Source organism: Bombus impatiens, unplaced genomic scaffold, assembly GCF_000188095.3.
Source record: "Bombus impatiens unplaced genomic scaffold, BIMP_2.2 scf_1112, whole genome shotgun sequence".
Classification (NCBI taxonomy): domain Eukaryota; kingdom Metazoa; phylum Arthropoda; class Insecta; order Hymenoptera; family Apidae; genus Bombus; species Bombus impatiens.
This window is the reverse complement of record NT_177531.1, coordinates 351,586-372,708: the sequence shown is the minus strand read 5'-3', so window position 1 is coordinate 372,708 and position 21,123 is coordinate 351,586. Positions and strand designations below refer to the sequence as shown.

Here is a 21,123-nt window from a genome sequence, read left to right as displayed (position 1 = left end):
TGTGCGTTATTTTGATGCATGAATAAAGTTTTATTTTATCAAAAATTTACATATATTTATTCATATATTACATGTTATATTGAATAGGAATATTTTACAATGCGCTATCTATGGTTAATAAAATTTGGATGATTATAAATCACGATTTTACTTAATATAAATATCTAAGCACTGTAACATAACTAAATGAAATTAATCTCATGGAGATACTCTAATACTCTGTGGTTAATTTAAAAACAATTAAAACATGTGGAAAATCTTATACATAACAAGCTATGAGGGAGATTTATATATATTTACATTATGTATGATTAATGCTCTGTGTGTGTATGTGTGTGTGTGTTTCATGGAAATTAAGAACAAACAGTTATGTACATAAATATAATGTACATCATATATATGCATATTATTTTTACAATCACGAGTACAGTTGTCCGTTTTTTAAATTTATTAATTAAATCATGTTGGATACTATCTGGAAGTAATTATTTAAAAATATCCAAAGTTCAATAACATACATAATTATTATGGAATGAAAAAAATTCGTGCAATTAAATTTCATTAATGTTCCATTAATGCTATATTATGGAAACAGCTAAAACATATTAGAGAAGCATGCTTTATGCATTAGGTCTATTACTACATAATTAATATTTAACTTTTATTTGTATTGTGTTATGCTAAAACTGTATTGCAATTCTTCTTAATAGAAACGATAAATCATCATCAGAAATATTGTTTTTATAGCTGTATATATTTTTTTAACAGTACATAAGCTTGTATGTCGATGTCAACATATAATATATAGCACAATACTATGTAAACTTGTTTCCTTTAAAGCAGTAATTATATCTGTGATAATATATTATAAAAAATAATTTGCCTGCTATCAAAATACATATGTACCTTTCAATGAAATCTTGATATTGTATAGTATTTAAATATTTGCTATTGTACTTAATCAGGTTTATATAAAAAAAAAAAAAAATGTTAAGGAAGGAATTTATAATACCTTTCAGTTTTGTTCTTCTGCATAGCACAGAGTCATTAGATTTAAAATTAGTAAACATATTATGAATCATATGTGTTAGGCCTTAAATTTCTAGTACTGTGCAATATCTAAAACTGCAGCAAATCATTTATGTTGTAGCACTTTGATTGGAACAAGAATGTAATCTGTCTGCAAGTGGTTTTACATAGACCCAACTACCATCTTTAGTTTCTTTGAACAACTATTAAAAGATAAGACTTTATATAATCATTTGAAATAAAAAGTACGTAATTTTGAAAGAAAAATGTACCTTAGTTTGCCAATTAATATTGTTTTCTTTTCTATTACGTGCTTCATCTCGTTGTTTTTGTTCGATTGTACATTTAGCAGCTGTTGCCTTTTCCATGTCGTTAATCCTTAATCCAACAGTTACATCCCGCCAAACTTTTCGTGATTCGTGTTCTTCTTGTTCACACACTGGCTTCACTAACTTTCTTTGAGTGTAAAGTTCTTTAACGTCCGCAAAAATTTCAGTTCTCTATGAAAATTGAATTTATAAATGAAAAAAGAATAGAATGAGAAATTGGTATCTTTCATAACATCTTGTGTACATACTCCATCAGACCACTTTGCTTCCATGGCACCACTCCATTCTCCGTTTATAACAACAAATGGTTTCTTATCTCCTGGTTGTGTAATTTGACATGTAATTCGATTACGCTTACCGCCATAAAAAGGTTTTGTCAAAAATTCTACAGCAGCATGGTAACCAGTTTGTGTACAATGAATAGTTGCAGTCCCCCCTAACTCTATCCATGGTACAGTAAGAATAGATCTACCATAACCATTTGGGAAAGTCAATACATATTCTTCTCCATGTTGTAATACATTTACCCAACCCTTTCCAACATTATGTACTCCTATACTCAGTCCAAGGAATTTGCTTTTCGTCCATACATGCGCACCAAAACTAATCTTTTTTGCATAATGTTCAGCATAAAATGCACTTACTATAATACGAATCATGCTTATTTATCTAGAAAAATATTTTTAAAAGATTTTAATAAATAAATATAAGTAAACTTACTGGGAGGATGATGAGAAACTTGTTCAGCAATAAATGAAAGCTGATTTTCTTTGCACCAAGGTACAGGACCTCCAACAACTAGTTTTGTATCATTAGAACTATCTATAGCATCATTAGGAATATCCCAATGACATCTAAAAATTTCACCTAATATGGGATTATATGGTTTCTTAGCTACCCCTGATTTACGACCTGCATGGAAACTGCATAAATACCAACGAACTACTTGAACCATTCTATCTTTAGGAGTAGACATATCTGCTATGCTAAAATATGAAATACTATAGTGTATAAAGAGTTTCAACAAATAATTTTGAAAAATATTACTAATATTATTTATTTCATAGAATATACCTTACAAACTGATTTGGATGAGTAAAATAGTCTGCATACATTTCAAGAAGCGACCTGCGCTCCAAAATGAATGTAGGTAATGCTACTTTTGTTAAATCCATACCAATTTTTACTTGAGATAGAAGATGAGTCACTACGGATCCATGGGATTCCATGGAATCCACTAAAAAGTACCATAAAGATAAGGATTTAATCTTATTTAAATAATTTATGTTATTAATATAATAGTTACTAACTTTCTGTTTCACTTTCCTCTTCATAAAGGGCTGTAACATGTAACAAAAGCTTACAACAATAATTTATAAACAATAATGTATAGTGTTTTAAAAAATGAGAAAAAAAGTAATTTCTTTTTTTAATATAATTCGTTTTAATGTTTCTCTTAAGTCAATAATAGTTGTAATATGTATACCAATTTAAAACTTTAAACTCAAAAAATACAACCTATAAGAACAGAAATTTTCGCATAAATATAAAAAGATTTCTTTTGTTATGTATATATTTTACTATAATTTAAAAACTTACTATTTGAAGCTGCACCCAGCATATTGTGTTTTTATAAAATGTCAGTTAAAATCCATTCCTAAATACGATCATTATATGATATTGACTATACGCAATATAAACGTCTTTTTCTGAGAAACAAAATTTTCCAAGAGGGGAAAACTATTCGAAGTTGATTAAATTCATTTTTCTGTAATTGTGTCATACTAAAAAATATTCACACTTGATTTTAACTACAAATTTTATAATGCTTTACTACAAGGTTCGGATGACACGACAATTCACGTGTATAATAATTGTAGTTGTGGGTTAAGTCGACTGATATCGAACCTCTATTATCGATAACGAATGCAATTTATTATGGATTTTTAATGTTTATGTAATTTCTTTCTTATTTAAAATTTGAATATGCTTTATGCTGTGTTTTATTTGTTACTCTGAATTTGTAATATAGATATATTTGTTATAAATAATTAACAATAATTATAACATATTTTAATGTTTTTATCATTTTTTTAATTTGATTAAATATTTATATAAACTTTATTTGAATTTCTTTCTTAATTTTAAACATATACACACTAAAATTATATATAAATATATGTATAATAAAAAACTGAAAACAAATAAAATACAGTTATCATATCCTAAGAAAAAAGAAATGTATACAAAAAGTTGATCTTATATTTGTTAAACAATATATGAAACATATCAACTTTTAAGCATTTAACATAGATTAATACTTACCATCGTAATCAACAGAGCCATCACCTTTTGTAGGTGGCAACGGATTTTGCTTCCGATTTTCGTTCGATACATCCGCATGTGAACGTTCACTATCTCGTCTTCTACTGAATTACAAAATATATCACATATTTCTTAAATTTTATATTAAAGATTCACGAACCCTGATAAATACTTACATACTGATATGATTTTGCATTGCAGGAGGTGATATTTCGTCTGCTGCATCATAATAATCTTCGTCTTCATCCGAAGATGAATAAGAGAATTGGGGTACAGGGAGATCCCTATCCACAACAGCTTTACAAGTAAAAATCAATGAAAATATGTATTTTAAACCATTTGTCTACTTGATTGATGGTTTTATTTTTAGGAATACTATAACTTAATAATTTGACATTTATTTTTAATTTAGTATACATAAATAAGAAAAAATAAATTACCATTTGGCAATGTAGGTACTCTTAGTTCTACACATTCAGAACCTAATTCAATACCAGTCTGTACAGTTGCTTCTGGTTCTCTAACAGCAACTAAAATTTATTATATTGCATGTCTTTCATTATAGGTGTATTTTATACTCACATTTAAATACATACCATGCGATAATGAAGACGAAACATGTATTGAATCAGTGGGTCCCCTATATACTCCATTTACAGGTATTGCTGTATTCTAAAAGTATAGAATTTTTACTGCACACAAATTATACCTAATTCTATTAAATGTATAAAATTTAATTATAAAGATTTATTAATATGGTGTCTTATATTTATAATGAATATTTACCTTTGCAATTTGTAATTGAACAATTGTATGTTTAACTGAATTAAGCATTGCATTGGCTTGAGTTAAAATTGCTGTATATTTTTGTTGCTTTTCTTCATCTTCTGTAGCAACAGATCTTTGTTTTGTTTCAATTAATTTTATTTGATCAATCAACAATTGAAGGTAAGCATCTGCTTCAGCTACTTTGCGATCAAAGTCTTGCTTCGGAGGAGATTTTTTAGGATCCCATCTCTAGAGTAATTTAAATTTTACTTAAGCATTAAACTAAATGTAGATTTTGTTCTTAATATCTAAGTAACCATACAGCATGTGAATGACGTAATATAGTGTCTTCTAAAGCACGAATCCAACGTTCTCGTTCCTCTGCATTTCTTGTTTGAAAATGAAATGTTTTTGGATCATCTTTGTATGATGATGTAGTAATTGTAAATGTGCTATCGTCCTCATCATCAATACCTATAATAGCACCTCTTAAACGTACACATCCTCTACGTGCTCCTCTCATCATTTTTTCTTTACTCTGCAATATAATTAAGGTATAACATAACAATTTATCATATTCAAAATATAATATTTATAGCAATTGTAAAGAAAATATCATTAATATTTGCAATTTAAATATATATTTGTTTAAAAATTAGATATCGAAAGAAGCAATAATAAAATTTTCATGTAATATCAATTAACTATTGATAATTAAATTATAATTGATATAACATGATAAAATTTACATATCCATAATAATTCTTTTTGAATATGATTTAACTTTATCACATAAAATTGGTAATTACTTTTGAAATTAAATGTAGTTTTGTAACTAAATATTTAGAGATCAGCTGACTATGACAGATGTGCAAGATATTTAAAGAGATACAAATAATGTTTTAAAGCAACTAATAAATAAATTCAAAGATTACTGATGCATACAGAAATTTATATTAAATTATAATTTTGAATTAAACATTGCATAAATGTTTAAAAAGAAAATGGGGTGTAACCTATTAATGAACAAGAGAACAGTAAATGTTACAATTACAATATTTAAAAATTCTTACCGTATAATACGATAGAAGACCAGCATTATCATCTAAAACAAACCAACGATATTGCCATCCATTAACAACATTTGTCCATTTACTAAGTGAACCTTCCATCGTCGACATTGTTATTTGTTGCTCGCTGTTATTTATGAGCGTATGTGTATGCATAAGGCAAGCATATAATTGTATATATATATATATATTACATTTGCCTAGTGTGTCCTGTATGAACTCATAGAGAGGTAACTCGATAAGAAAATTAACATAAGACGAATTTCCAAATATCTTCGTCATATTTAAAACAATTTACATGGTATCTAAAAAATATAATTTCTAAACTCACTGTGAATTTACAAAATTGAATGTTCTAAATAATACAAATATCTATTTTTACTTGACATGCGCAGTCAATGAAACAAGTTTTTCTTCGATAACAGATGATTCTATTGCAAAAGCTTGTCTATACTGATTTGCTTATCTTTCTAGTTACTTCTTATAGTCTACGATTATAAAAGATTACATTACGATAATAATAAAATAACGAATGCAACATGTAACATCGAAAGTTGTATAAATGAGTAATAATAACGTTAATACAATGAAGGATTTTATATATATATGAATGTATGAATGTATACATAAATAAATAAGTAAAGAAAATAAACAATTTTCTCTCGATCTGAATAAATATTAAGAAGGCACACATTCGATTTAACTGCTTAAGAGAAAACATGTAAGTATTATCTGTTCTCAGTCAGCTGATTAATTACTTTACCTTTGACATATTATGTCTCTACACATTATTTATTATTTATTATTATTTATTATACATAGTCCTCGCTTAATATTCTTATTTATTTTAGCATGATAATACGTAATATTACCTTGCAACTAACAATTACAATTAATTGTAAATAAATTCGTGGTTTGTAATCATTTTGCTATATATACATTTCTATTATTCATAGTTTATGAATTATTTACCCCAAGAGTGATTCGTGACATAATGTTTATTTTAAAAAATATGCAATATTTGATTAACTGATTTAAAAAATTATACGTTATACTATGATAATTTGATTAACGTTGTAGATACCTACTTGATAAATAAATTACAGTATTATTAAAGTTTTGGTAATATATTAAAAGTCATTAACTGAACATATAAGATCATTTATAATAAAAGAATATTGCTTTTTTGTAAATTAAAATATAAAAATGAATGAGAGCTATATATTGAAAATATTCGTTCAGTAGACATGCAAAATATTTATAAGAAAATATATTTTTTTAGTTAGTTTCTGTATTATAAATACTATATATATATATATATATATATAGTATTATATATACAGAAACTAACTAAAAAAATATATTTTCTTATAAATATTTTGCATGTCTACTGAACGAATATTTTCAATATATAGCTCTCATTCATTTTTATATTTTAATTTACAAAAAAGCAATATTCTTTTATTATAAATGATCTTATATGTTCAGTTAATGACTTTTAATATATTACCAAAACTTTAATAATACTGTAATTTATTTATCAAGTAGGTATCTACAACGTTAATCAAATTATCATAGTATAACGTATAATTTTTTAAATCAGTTAATCAAATATTGCATATTTTTTAAAATAAACATTATGTCACGAATCACTCTTGGGGTAAATAATTCATAAACTATGAATAATAGAAATGTATATATAGCAAAATGATTACAAACCACGAATTTATTTACAATTAATTGTAATTGTTAGTTGCAAGGTAATATTACGTATTATCATGCTAAAATAAATAAGAATATTAAGCGAGGACTATGTATAATAAATAATAATAAATAATAAATAATGTGTAGAGATATATATATATATATATATATATATATACATATGTATCTTTATTATATCTTTATGTTAATGTGTAAATTCAAATAAATTACAATTTAGTACTTCTATATGCAGCATAGAACAGATATGGAGAAGAAACATGGTTCTAATATAGTGGAAGAGGAAGAACTAGAAGAATCTGAAAATATAATTATAAATGAAGTTGATGGATTACCAAATTTACATCCTAATTATCAACAATTGGAGCTAGAATTTGATGTAGAAAAAAATCGTTCTGATACAAATACAAGGACTATTGAAGATTTAGTACATGATGAAGATTTACCAACATCAGTTATTGTAACTAATGTAGATCCCGGAGTTTTTAAAGATGATGAATTAAAGGTGACAAAAATATATAGTAAAATTGAATATAATGAATTCAATATCTAATAAGCATATGTTTTGTTTCTGTAGGAAGAAATACAGAATCTCTTCAAACAGTTTGGGGAAGATGCTACATTTCAATATTTTAGATCATTTAGAAGAATGAGAGTGAATTATAGTTCTCCAAGTGCAGCAGCAAATGCCAGAATACAATTACACCAAGCTCATTTTGGTGAGACAGATATCAACTGTTATTTTGCACAACCTGTTACCCCAATAGGTTTGTAAATTTATTTTTTAATGAACATTATGTTATAAGAATTAACGAGAGTTCTATCAACTTTAAAAATAATATATATTTCAGATGTAGAAGATCAACACCTTCACCCACCAGCATTAACAAAACAGTTCCTAATTTCACCACCTGCTTCACCACCTATTGGATGGCAGCCTAGAGAGGAAGGCGAACCTTTAGTTAATCATGACTTATTGGCTGCTATAGCAAATTTATCTGCAGGTTCTGTCATTTAAGGAGTTTATAGCATATTTTTCCATGTGTATTAGTACGAAAATCTCCGATAACTGCCAGAAATTCGGGACCCGGGTGTGTTGCAAACGATTCTATTCCTTGAAACTGAAATCTTAGCTGTACCGAACATAGAAAAGGACAACGCAAGTAGAAGAGGAAGAGGAACTGAAAGCCGAAGCGTTCGGCAAACATTAGAGGCTCGCGATAAGTTGAGACCTTTAATTAAAAAGATCAAAATTTTTTATTTTTGATTCGTGATCAATGAAGCTTTTACTAACATATTAAGATGACACCAAACACGATATAATTTGGAGCATATTTGCATACTTAATGATAATTAAATAAGTGATAATAAACATCAATAAGTAAATATAATTCAGATTTTATCGTGTTCCGTTTCATTTTAATCAGAAAATTCCCACAAATACGTTTGTAAAAGATTAATTTAAAAAAACGTTAAAAATAAAAAGGTTTCATTTTTTAATTATTATATAAATACGTACATTGTCTCAGCAATATCTGGGATTGAATCATGTGAGACTAATCGACCCTTCGCGGGTCGCTGAGCTTTCCAGTGCATTGAGGGGAACCTCCCCCCAGTAGTAGGGATGACGAAGATGCAATTATCGAGAGATTCTATTTTGGCAGTTATCGGAGGTTTCCTATACATGTATATATTATGTACACATGTATGTATATACCAATCATACAAATAATTTTACAGGAGGCAGTCATGAATTACATCCTGGTGGTTCAGGACAACCTGGCATAGTTGTACATGTTTGTGAAACAACAAATCCTATGAAAAATGTTCCACGTATTCAACATACACGTTGTCCAGAACATTCATAAACAGCTCTATTAGAAATATTGTCCACTCATTTGACAATGAATTATTTATCCATCCAAGAAGCAATTAGTGGCATTACAAACAATGATATTCAACACTCAAAAATTTATATTGCAATATTGCAAAATTAATACTTTAATTTGAGATCACAAATTCACAAGAAATAATCTGTAAATGTGTTTTGCTCAGAGTAATATATGTAAGTATTTAAAAAGATAATAAATAGATAACAAATATTTTATTAAAAGTTATGTTTTCGTTTACAGATAAATAATATTTTATGCTGACATTATAAATATATAAAAATACGTGATATAATGAAATAATTTAAAAAAGTCATCGAATATTAAATAACGTACAAATAAACTACTAGAAAAATCTATATAATATTTCGGAATAACTTTACACCAATTCTTATCCTCTTTTAATTTAAAATCACAATTTAAAATATTAGATGCTTACTTACAATTATAAAAATTAATATTACAGTATCAAGGGTAAACGATATTGAAATTAGCGATATTAACGTTTCACTCGAAGTATTGATGTTACAAATACTTTTAAAGGAAGTATATAAAATTTATGATCTTAGAAAAGGCAATTAGAATTAAATTCTTGATTTGTTAATTATCTCAGAATTTCAAGCAGGAGTTACTCGAGAAATATAATTTGTTACAAAGTGGGTGTGTGTGTGATAAGTTTGAGTAACATTGATATTTAATGTACATACATGTGATTATAAGAATGTACCATGCAACATATGCAAAGTGGTATCAATGATACTGTTTTCTGTCATATTTTAATTAATCAATATTAAAATTTGGAAGTGTGTGAATGCTTTTTTTTCATTAAAAAAAATAAATTTTTAGGGAGAATGTATATTTTATTAATTAAATTTTTAGGATATATATACTTAATAAAATTATAAGTAGTGTTATCATTTCAGGAAGAATTCTTTGCAATAACATATTAATGTGTTATTCAAAATGTATTAGTGCTACATGTTTTTTTTTGTAACAATAATGTTTATGCATCTGTATATGTAAATGTATATAGTGTTCCACTTGCATAAAATATATTTCATATTGATGTAAGATTTAAAGTAATATAGAACTGTTGAAAATTTATAAATATGTTATAGCAAATTACTTTTGTGTGAATAAATATGTTACTCAAAACCTGTTTTTATGTCTGAATCTTACAGAGATAAAGAAAATGTCTTTTTATGATCTATTTACTCAATTATTTAATTTAAATTATATTAGATATTCTAGCTTAATTTTAAAAGGTATTGTTTTATTCATGAAAATTTGTGTATTTTAAAATAATACTTTATAGGAAAAATGTAATAAGATACATCAAAAAATATAAAAAATCCTTTTTAATTTCGAAATTGTTCACTTTTACACTTGTCAATCGCATATTGAAATAATATAAAAGCTTTATACACATAAATGTTAATAGTAATGCGTGTGTTGAGTAAAGATCTTATCGTTCACAATACAATTATGTAAAATTTCTTTAGTACAGGGATTATACAACGTTTTATTATTAAAATATAAAAGAATTAAAATTTTATAACCTTACATTTATATGTAACGGTATAGGCCATTTCTTATATTCTCCCTTTGTATGAATTTTTGTTCATTTTACATTTCTTCAATCAAAAATTATTAATATTATTTCGGTTAAAAGAAACATAATGTAGTTCATAAAAACAGAATACAAAAAATATTGTATACAAAAAGTTCTGTAATTTCTGTACTTTCTACAATTCAAATAAGTCAATGAAAAACAATCATATTTGGAAAATATGTACACTTGCAGTAAATAAACATATCCATGCATTTACGTTTAGACGTGTGTTAAAATGTATAATGTACATATCGTGAACATCGTCATTGAAAATTAAATACATCTGTGACGAGTTTATAGTATTTATAAATATTTTAAACAATTTGCTTTATTTTTGTATAAAACAGAAGGTATAAACTATATTTATGAAATTGTGATTACGTCAAAAGTAAAAGACAACATAATGACATATAACGAAATAAAAATTTTTGATCTTGTACATTTTTTCCCTTGATGTTTTCAAGTTTTGGAAGAAAGAAAAGAAGAAAGAGAAAGAAAAAACTAATCAATTTTATAGTCCGAGTTTTTGAAATATTATAATAGTTACCTGTTTAGTAATATATATTTTCATGGTCGAAGGCGATATCATATTCAATCATAATTTATAAACGATATGACTCTGTATGATGGTACTAACTTTTCATTTAAAAGATGTGTTTTTTGTGAACATGTTACAAACAACGTTAACATCTTTCAATTACATTGCGATTTTTGAGCATACAATCTGATAAACAAGAACTGAATTTTTATAAAAATATAATATTAATCATAAGAACAGTATTATACGTATGTATAATCCCGACCTATGCCATATACACAAAGGTGTTAATGTCATCGTCGTGTCTACGTATATATTTATGCTCAATAAGCCACTCAATTTGTTCTTTTATCATCTTTTTACTTGGCAGAAACATGTTCTTTAATATATCAACTAATTCGGTTTGTAACTGAGCATTACTGATTTTTTTACGCATCTTTAAAATCTTGATGATTGCTTCCTGTTAAAAGATATATGTATCATTAATTTTACTTAGAGGAAGGTAAAAAGACAAAGTTAATTGAATAGAAAGTGTACCTGAACTCTTAGTATTCTAAGTTGTACAATGGATTGGTTGTCTTCTTCTTTACTTCGTTCAGTTGATAATTGAAGTCTTCCTATTAAATTAATTTTACCTCGTTTTTGCAGTTTACCATTTTTCCTAAGAATTAAAAAGAATTAATTATATATATTTTGAGTAAATTAAATTATTGCGCGATTTTTCAAAAAGTATTACTAACACTATAGCGAATTCTTGGTTCACCCAAAATCGTGTATCATTTGCAAAATCTTTGGGACTATGCGCATGTGGTTCAACCAGAAGAAGTTGACGTTTGAGTTTTGGAAAGGCACACAAAGACCATAAAGTTCGTCTGAGTTCCGGATCAGGAAGTTCTGTTGCCAATCGCAAATTTTCATATGATATCTTTTCAAACGGCCGCTGATTCCAAGCAAATAAAACTGCCATTTGAAATGTTGTTACATCCACATCAAAGCGTCCCACTTGGTTAGAAAATGTTATCTGGAACACCATCCAAATTGGTTGCAAGGTGAAGCTGAAAATTAGAACCGAGATATTGAATTTTTTGAAAAATTTTACTCTATACCCATGTTTACTGCTTCAGAAAAATTTATGTTATTCTGCTTTAATAAACATATACATAGTTTCTGATCGAAACTTAACACTTAACACTTTTATGATTATGGCCAAAAAATTTCCTTTTTAAATCATAACAATACTTAAAAGGATATAAAAATATCTTTTTCTAATATTTTGTTTACAAGACATTTTCTTTCTTACCGTGCCATTAGACATATGATGGTACCACTGTAATTTTCTTCCACTGTGTTTTTTTTTATAAAATTCTTCTACTTCAGGAATATAATCTTCCAGTTGCAGTGGTAAACTTACGGTGACACGTTCACTACCTCTAGCCCAAGCACCTGCATTTAATATCTATAACAAATTATATTAATGCCTTTTAATATATATGTTTCACAATATATAAACCGAAATATTATTATAACATCTTAACTCATACCTTAATGTTAATACTATCTGCAATAGCAGCTCTACATTGCTCTTTAAATTGTTGATTTAGATCTTGTGACACTTTAATGTCTTGAAACATTCGTGCTAATTTATTAACATAATCAGCAGGCATTCCGACTTCACGAAGCCATTCTACCATATTTTCCTCTTTCTCAGAATCAGCGGATGTATCTAATATTAAACGCCTTGTTAAATGAGCTTTATGATAGCGCATAAATACATCCTTATTTTGAACATATTTTAACACTAATAACTAAAATAAAACCAATATAAGATAAGTATGAGATAAAATGATTTTAGATATTAAAAATATAATAGTAATATATATAAGTTAAGGTGCATACTACATCTTTGAGTTTGCTTTCAATTTCATCAGAAGTTAATTTTTTACTGAGTGGTGTTTTCCTAAGTAACATATCACAATAATTAGCTAGAAGTTCTGGACACTTTGATTCTGGCTGTCCATTATTATTGTTGTTGGGTTTATTATTTAAAATCGTTGTACCAATACCAGAACACTGACGTGCAGGTAATTCTAATCTGAATACCGTTGCATCATTTACAACAAGTTTGTAAGCTTTATCTCGAGCAGTTAGAAATCGAGGATCATCATCAAATGCTTCTTTAACAAGAATTGAAAACCGACGAAAAAGATCTAATAATCTTTCAACGTATTTTTCAGAATCTTGAGTAATAACATCCACAGCTGCCATCATATCAGCTAAACCTGCACTTGCTATATGTTCTTCTAAATTTCTTAACATTGGACCAACTCCTTCAGGAACTCTATCCATTAGTTTTAGCATTAACCTAAGTTCTATAATTGTAATTCATTTTATACCATTACAAAAATGCTATTATAAAAATATAATTCAAATTACATTATACTCACTATCTGTTTGACGATGCTGAATCATTCGCGGACATTCTGCTAATATGGCTGGCTTAAAAGTTGCCACTAATACACGTACGCAACAATCAGTTAAAAGCTGTACACTAGCACTGTTTGGTTCTAAGTATTTTTGGGCACGAAGTTCTTCTTCTTGTAACTTTGCATCAGCATAACGCATATAATTTTCTACACCATGTAATGATAGCTGTTCAGGTGCTTTAACCCAGTAGAATGCTTCTGTTGCTTCTATATATGCTGCTTCAAAATTCTCTCTATAGATTTGAAGCTTATCAATTGCATTTGAACATAAATTTACTGTAATGTAATTCAACACAACTTTAAATTTATAAGATGTATAAGGAGATAATTTATATAAACAAAAATTTGTTATATACCATAAGATTCTCTAACACCAATAACAAGTTGTGAATCAAAGGCTTCACCATTTCTTTCAGCACGAACAAGTCTCATAGCTGAATCTTGAAGTTTTTGTTTTATTTCTCCAAATATACTTTGATTCCAACTATCCAACATTAGCTATAATAAACAAAAAAATGTATATTATGGAATTATATTATCGAAAAATTAAAAAAAAGAACTTTACTTTTCTAACAATATCATCAGGTTGGCTTTTTTTTTGAACACTGGATGGTGCCTTTCCAGCAAGAGACGTTTCTAATTGTCTAAATGGTGTTGGCAAATAATTACATTGTGCAAAAAATTTTCTCCATTCAGCTATATATGCTTTCAATAAAGCTTGCTCTTCTTGGTGTGCTAAAACTCTCTAGAAAGTGCATAAAACAATAATATTTTTCTGTTGATAAAAATATTTTTTTTGTATTTATAAATTATAATATGTACCTGCTGAGCTTGTTTTATAAAATCCATTATGTCTTCTTTGAGCGCATCTAATAATTTAAGAGCACCTTTGTCATTCCATACACATACTGCATGAACTAAGAAGAATAAATCTTGCCATTCTGCTTGAGTAACAGGTTCTTGTTTGAGTAATTTCAAAATAGTTGGTCTCATACATGGCCATTTATCTTCAAACATAAACTGACTTTTATCCTAAACACATAATTTAGTACAAAATTAACTTTAATTTTATGTTTACATACTAAACTCTTATTATTAACACGAATATTATCTTATTCATTGTGCATTATTTTTTTTATCAAACATAAAAATTAAAATATATGTACAATACCATCTATGAAAATATTTTTATTAACTAATGATTTATAGTTCTACTACATAATTGAAAAACTAGTATCTAATTGTTGAAAAATAACAATATCTAAGTTAATCATTAGTATACTGTATTAGTATACAGTAATATTGCATGAATATTTTCAAATATTTTTTATGTACAATTTTATAGATATTTATATATACGTTAAAGTTCAAAACGTTCTTTGACAATTGAAACATTGTATAGGTTATAAAGATTTATATTATATTATCGAAAATAAAACAATAAAACAAAAATCTTATAAATTTAAGAAGTTTGAAAGATCATTCTCAGATTTATTCCTCAGTATAAATTGATTTTAAATACAAATATTATTATTCAATGACAACTAACCATCGGCACCTTCGCATAAAGTTTTGACATGTCCTATACCGCAATGAGTCTACGCCAATGAGTACAAACAATAGGTATTACAGTGAACAGTACTGATTAATTATAATAAGGATTGTTTTAAACGTCAATTTATACTTTAATAGATGTTTATTTTAACATTAAAGTAGATTTTACATTTATTTATCGCGATATATCATATATATTTAAAAAAAAGATGATACATATATACATACCATTTTTTCTAAGGAAGAAACGTAATACAACATAATACATACATATAGTGTACTATAATGTAATACTATAATGAGAGACTCTAATAAATGTAAAATAGTAAAAACATATATATATACAGGTAGATAGATCACATGTAGGAATGTTAAATAGGTTAAGGAAAAAATAAGAGGAATGTAAGATGTAGAAGATAAATGTAAAACCAAGTTCATTTCCTCTTATATATAAAAAGTTCACATTAATTTTTGTATACAATACAAAATTAATGTCTTTTATATATGTTTCCTTATTATTTAAAACGCTGTTTTTTAAACATTGTGCAAGAACTTCACAGTTTTTGTACTTTTAGTATTAGAAAATTTCGAATAAAAGACAAATATTTTCTTAATGTATAGCTTTTATAGCACTGATTGCAATGTATGTATATTAAAGCGATGTAATAATAAAACAGTATATATATATGTATTAAAGCGCAAATTTATATAAAACGTTATTCAGAAATTAAGTTTTCTAAACGAAAATAATATATAATTATAGATGAAAAGTAGCGTTATTTAAATGCTGCACAAAATTTAAAAAAGTAATTTTTCATCTACGTATAATAAAATTATATTTTACATTAGAAATGTATTTTAAATTTATATTGAACTATTGACATTCTTTTATATTATATTTCTTAAACTTAATTTCAAAATTAAGAACATTTTATTTTGTATTTGGATAATTTATGATGCCAAGTTATTTATTATGACATCTGAATTGTGTGAAATGAAAAATGTACATTTTAAAGGAATAATTTTATATTATATTATATTAAATTCATTTTGTTATTTGATAGATAATCGACGTAAATATTTAAAACGGCCAATCTTTAAGATAATGTTAAAGAAAAGTTAATACTTTTCTCGGCTCTTAATGACTTATTATATCATTCTAACACTCTATTTTTTACATTTAAAGTCAGTAACAAATGTTATAAGTACACGTGGAATTAAACTTGGATATGGTTAGCTAAAAAGAGGGGAGTAAACATCTATTATTTATATATATTTATAGAAATGAAGTTGTGTTAACGTTTTTCTGGGTATAGATGTGAATTGAACATTTTGAAATCATATTCATTATTATTATGTAAATAATGGTAAATTAAAAATCTACAAACATTATAATTTAAATATATTACTATAAGATTTATTTGCTACATACTACATATTCCACATTCTTTATTAGAAATTTTACATTTAAAATTATGACATTTAATAAATGACTATTTAATGACTATTTAATAAATAGTTAAATATGTATTACAATAATTAAACTAAAAAGTTAGTAAGAAAAATACATGTCTGTGGCAGCGTGATTGTAGTCACGTCACGTTAAGATTACAGGTCGTCTGCTACAGATGAGATAAAACATTCCAGATGTGTGAAATACCGTTATACTTTAGCTTGACTTAAATATGTAATAGAATAAAAAATATAACACTTGTATAAATGTAGGTGGATTTGTGTATATTTAATAGAGGAACATTTAATGGAACAACATTAATCAATAAGCAATACAATGAAAGCATCAATAAAGTTTACTTTTGACAGGGTAATTTACGTTTCTGGTGGCACGTAGTCTAGTCGGTGTTATAAAAGGAGGAAACCTCGGTTAGTACCGCGGTGACGTACGATAACTATTATCAATTAGAAAACGTGATTGATAGGTATACCAGTGAATTTAATTATGAAGTGCGAAACCAGTGAAAATATGCTCGGCATATTAATATTATTTGCGATGTGTTTACCTTCTATTGTACATTCCAATTATTTTGGAACGAACAATGAAAAGAATGATCAATGCTTCTGTAAGGTACTATTCTCGTTGTTTTCCCGTTATTCAACTTTTTTCATAAAAAGTAAACATAACCTACAATCAAATCTGTCAACTTTAACATATGTGAATATATGTTATCTTATATTATCTTTAACTTAATATCTTTTTCATAACTTTAAGTTATTAAATTATGTTTATAAAAATTTAGTTGAAGGGATCAATTGATGACTGCAGTTGTAATGTGGATACAGTGGATTACTTTAATAATATGAAAATTTATCCAAGAGTTCAGAGTCTTCTAGTCAGAGATTATTTTCGCTTTTATAAAGTAAATTTAAAACAAGAATGCCCTTTCTGGGCTGATGATAGTAAATGTGCTATAAGATACTGTCATGTGCAACCTTGTCAGGAAGTAAGTATTTAATATGATAGTTTGATTTATATGCAAAGATATTACAATATCATTTTATACAAATTGTTGAGATTTATGTATATTATATATATTTTTATACTTGTAGGAAGACATTCCAGATGGTTTAAAAGGAGATATGTTAAAGAACAGTCATTTTAATGAAAGTCCTGCGGATAAATACAAAGCTTCTATACAATATGATGATTGCTTACATAGGACTAAAGATCATAATAAAGAACTGGGCTATTTAAACACAACAATTAGGTAAAAAAGAATATTTCTAGCACATTCATAAATAGAATTATTTATAAACAAGATTTCAAATTCATTTTGATGTATTTTGTTTAGTTCAGAGAACTACAAAGATTTTGAATTATGGAAACAATATGATGATGCTCAAGATAATTTTTGTGTGAAGGAGTCTAGTCCTGGAGAATATGTGGACCTTTTGCTAAATCCTGAAAGATATACAGGTTATAAAGGACAGAGTGCACATAGGATATGGCGCAGTATTTACAAGGAAAATTGTTTTAGGTAAAAATATAAGTTAATGATAAAAAATGAAATAGATATTAAAAATTGCTGCATTTTATATTTATATACGTATACTTAATTTCAGACCTGAAAATTCGCCACATAATTTTATTCAATCTTCAAAAATAAATGGTGAATAGTTTTAATTCAATAGTATACTAATAATATATTTCAAAATATACATTGATTTTATTGTGATATATTATAATTTGTAGGGATGTGTCTGGAAAAAAGGGTATTCTACCGTGTTATATCAGGGCTTCATACTAGTATTAATATTCATTTGTGTTCAAAATACTTGTTGACACCAAAAGACAATTTAGAGATAGTGCCTGGTGGCCGATGGGGCCCTAATTTGCAAGAGTTCCAAAAAAGATTTTCACCAGAGGAAACAGGAGGTGAAGGTCCAAATTGGTTAAAAAATTTATATTTTACTTATCTGCTTGAATTAAGAGCTTTGGCAAAAGCTGCACCATATTTGGAAAGAGAAGAATATTACACTGGTAACAAAGCACAAGATAAAGATACCCGTTTGGCAATGAATGATATTTTAAATGTTGTTAAGTAGGTATTAGTCTTAACTAATCAATTATATTAATTTATAACTAATGAATTGATGCTTATAGATTTAATATTAATGTGTTTTAGATCATTTCCTGATCATTTCAACGAAAGCGTTATGTTTACTGGTGGAGCTGAGGCTCAGTTATTGAAGGAACAATTTAGACAACATTTTAGGAATATATCTCGTATTATGGACTGTGTAGGGTGCGATAAGTGTAAACTTTGGGGAAAACTTCAAACGCATGGTTTGGGCACAGCATTAAAAATTCTATTCTCAGGAAAATTTGACAGATGGGAATCAACATTAAATAATTTTAATAGAAAGAAATTCTTCTTAGAAAGAAGCGAAATTGTTGCACTTATAAACGCTATTGGAAGGTAAGCAGAACAATTATGCTTTTTATATTTATTCTTATTTTTATCATCGTTATATTAAGCTTTTATATGTAAATGTCATCTTTTAAGGTATTTTGCAGATTATATAAGGAGAAAAATTATTATCAGAAAATATAATTAATTATTTTGTAATTTTGCAGATTGTCAGAAAGTATCTTCGAGTTGGATAAATTTAGACAAATGATGAGATAGCAGAATACAGACTAACAATCAGATGATTAAGTTACTTTGGTAAAATACATCACACAAATCTTTATATTTATATAACCCTTGATTATTTAGATTTATACATTTAATTATATAGTAACTTTATAAAATAACTGATTTTTGTATCAGTTATAAATTATTTAAAAATTTTATATTTATACTTAAAATGTGGTATAAAATCGCAATAAAAATTATTACATTTAACGCGTAATCTTTTTTATATCTTTTATTTATAATTAGAATTAGTTTAATATTAATAAGAAAAAGAAGAACTATCATTGAATAAATATAATGTTGATTGAATTATTAAAAAAGTGTCAAATTTCATATGATTGCACTTTGTTATTTTATTGCGATTTTAATGATAACTTAACTCTATCTGTGATAAATATTTCTTCTATAGAAAAGATTCTTGTACCAGTTTTGAAACAGCATATAGCATATTCAGTTTCGAAAGAACTTTCATTTATCGAATTCATAAAATGTTCAAATTTTCTTACTGATATATACACAAGTATTTCAAACTTTAAAAATTATAGCTTGTCTTTTTACATCTACTTTTATTTTAATAAAAATTGTTATCAATGTAACCATTAGTATGTTATTCTATTTACAAAGATAATGTTGGTTATTAAGGTTCTACAGGCAAATAGACTGTAACGTTTGAGGTTCAATAAGATATTATAAAAGTCGTCCAAGATAAATCAATTTTGTATAATATTGTGTACATTTTTTGAAAAATGTTTTTATAACGAAGGCGACAGAAGGTTCCACATTATTTTCCGACAAATTTACATACAAAGAGAAAACACCAGTGTATTATATTTCTATATACTAATTCATAATAGTTTATAAAATATTTAATATTGTTGTATATAGGCGTAAATTTAATTTATTGTCGCTAAATTATACTACTTGCGGATTATAAAATAACGAGTTAACAGCGTATTAAGTTATGGATTACAAAAATGTATTAAATGATAAACTTTTTCCATTACATTTATTTATAATGAATATAATTTATCTAAATAGGTCGTATATTATACGAAAAATTTAAAATTCTATTATGAATTCCTTACATGAAAACTATAACATGAATTTGATTATAGTGTGGAAGAATGTATATTTTATATACAGATATGAATTAGTGTGGTGTGTCTAATTTTTACGGATTTATTTATAATCTAAAGTAGCAAAATTATTATGTAACCTGCTTATTTCTAAGAAAATATAACACGTTTCATTTCAGTAGAAGATTTGATACATGCGATTATAAAAGATAACGAAGTTTCGAATATAATATGAATTACAATACCATCAATATTTTATGTATCGTAAATTATTTATATCCCCCCTCTTAACGAATATCATTCCTGCGTGTATGGTTTAACGAGTAAGGCTTTTTTCTCGATTTCTTATCGTTAGTTTTTAACCATATATACATATTTTCTAATATTCTTTTAATAAATCATTTTCTAATTATTAGCAAGCATTTTGTAATTTCTTATTCCGTTTTATTTTAACTACAAGGCGAATCTCCGAGCGAATATTGGTACGCAGAGTACGGTGTAATATCAACGTACCGAGTCGATAATCTTCTCGGATAACAGACACCTAAGCGTCTGTTATCCGAACCCATTGAAC

The 21,123-nt window shown here is 26.5% G+C and overlaps 4 protein-coding genes across 11 annotated transcripts; 2 read left to right on the top strand and 2 right to left on the bottom strand.

Moving 5' to 3' along the window:
• Nucleotides 1-735: 735 nt before the first annotated feature.
• Nucleotides 736-5,818, bottom strand: LOC100747502 (oxysterol-binding protein-related protein 9). Of its 3 annotated transcripts, none has more exons than XM_003493459.4 (13): nucleotides 5,525-5,818; nucleotides 4,774-4,989; nucleotides 4,470-4,700; nucleotides 4,280-4,355; nucleotides 4,124-4,213; nucleotides 3,860-3,980; nucleotides 3,684-3,787; nucleotides 2,669-2,698; nucleotides 2,433-2,595; nucleotides 2,079-2,344; nucleotides 1,607-2,001; nucleotides 1,302-1,529; nucleotides 736-1,232 (listed from the first exon to the last, which is right to left on the bottom strand). In XM_003493459.4, the coding sequence occupies exons 1-13, from the start codon at nucleotides 5,801-5,803 to the stop codon at nucleotides 1,140-1,142; spliced, it is 2,292 nt and encodes a 763-aa protein (XP_003493507.2). In that variant the 5' UTR covers nucleotides 5,804-5,818; the 3' UTR covers nucleotides 736-1,139. The 3 variants fall into 3 exon arrangements, with proteins under 3 accessions (XP_003493507.2, XP_012247117.1, XP_012247118.1); XM_012391694.3 differs by having other exon boundaries at nucleotides 3,684-3,784; nucleotides 5,525-5,681; XM_012391695.3 differs by lacking the exons at nucleotides 3,684-3,787; nucleotides 3,860-3,980; nucleotides 4,124-4,213; ... (2 more) ...; nucleotides 4,774-4,989; nucleotides 5,525-5,818 and adding an exon at nucleotides 2,958-3,352.
• Nucleotides 5,819-5,985: 167 nt separating this feature from the next.
• On the top strand, nucleotides 5,986-9,944 carry LOC100747381 (protein sarah). The gene is made up of 6 exons (XM_024371151.2): nucleotides 5,986-6,242; nucleotides 7,479-7,748; nucleotides 7,821-8,010; nucleotides 8,095-8,247; nucleotides 8,984-9,308; nucleotides 9,376-9,944. The coding sequence occupies exons 2-5, from the start codon at nucleotides 7,491-7,493 to the stop codon at nucleotides 9,109-9,111; spliced, it is 729 nt and encodes a 242-aa protein (XP_024226919.1). The 5' UTR covers nucleotides 5,986-6,242; nucleotides 7,479-7,490; the 3' UTR covers nucleotides 9,112-9,308; nucleotides 9,376-9,944.
• Nucleotides 9,945-10,472: 528 nt separating this feature from the next.
• Nucleotides 10,473-15,626, bottom strand: LOC100747262 (cullin-5). Of its 2 annotated transcripts, none has more exons than XM_012391710.3 (11): nucleotides 15,548-15,626; nucleotides 14,588-14,797; nucleotides 14,331-14,510; nucleotides 14,122-14,263; nucleotides 13,727-14,041; nucleotides 13,179-13,651; nucleotides 12,824-13,087; nucleotides 12,583-12,738; nucleotides 12,023-12,303; nucleotides 11,820-11,943; nucleotides 10,473-11,742 (listed from the first exon to the last, which is right to left on the bottom strand). In XM_012391710.3, exons 1-11 carry the CDS (start codon nucleotides 15,578-15,580, stop codon nucleotides 11,548-11,550), a joined length of 2,373 nt encoding a protein of 790 aa, XP_012247133.1. In that variant the 5' UTR covers nucleotides 15,581-15,626; the 3' UTR covers nucleotides 10,473-11,547. The 2 variants fall into 2 exon arrangements, with proteins under 2 accessions (XP_012247133.1, XP_003493505.1); XM_003493457.4 differs by lacking the exon at nucleotides 15,548-15,626 and adding an exon at nucleotides 15,315-15,476 and having other exon boundaries at nucleotides 11,548-11,742.
• A 908-nt stretch (nucleotides 15,627-16,534) lies between these two features.
• Nucleotides 16,535-20,807, top strand: LOC100747142 (ero1-like protein). 5 transcript variants are annotated; one of them, XM_033323700.1, is made up of 9 exons: nucleotides 16,535-16,637; nucleotides 17,141-17,402; nucleotides 17,575-17,778; nucleotides 17,885-18,042; nucleotides 18,127-18,312; nucleotides 18,398-18,444; nucleotides 18,528-18,876; nucleotides 18,961-19,254; nucleotides 19,413-20,807. In XM_033323700.1, exons 2-9 carry the CDS (start codon nucleotides 17,277-17,279, stop codon nucleotides 19,462-19,464), a joined length of 1,416 nt encoding a protein of 471 aa, XP_033179591.1. In that variant the 5' UTR covers nucleotides 16,535-16,637; nucleotides 17,141-17,276; the 3' UTR covers nucleotides 19,465-20,807. The 5 variants fall into 5 exon arrangements, with proteins under 5 accessions (XP_033179591.1, XP_012247137.1, XP_024226910.1 ...); XM_012391714.3 differs by having other exon boundaries at nucleotides 16,538-16,637; nucleotides 17,141-17,200; XM_024371142.2 differs by lacking the exon at nucleotides 16,535-16,637 and adding an exon at nucleotides 16,855-17,040 and having other exon boundaries at nucleotides 17,141-17,200.
• Nucleotides 20,808-21,123: the final 316 nt, after the last annotated feature.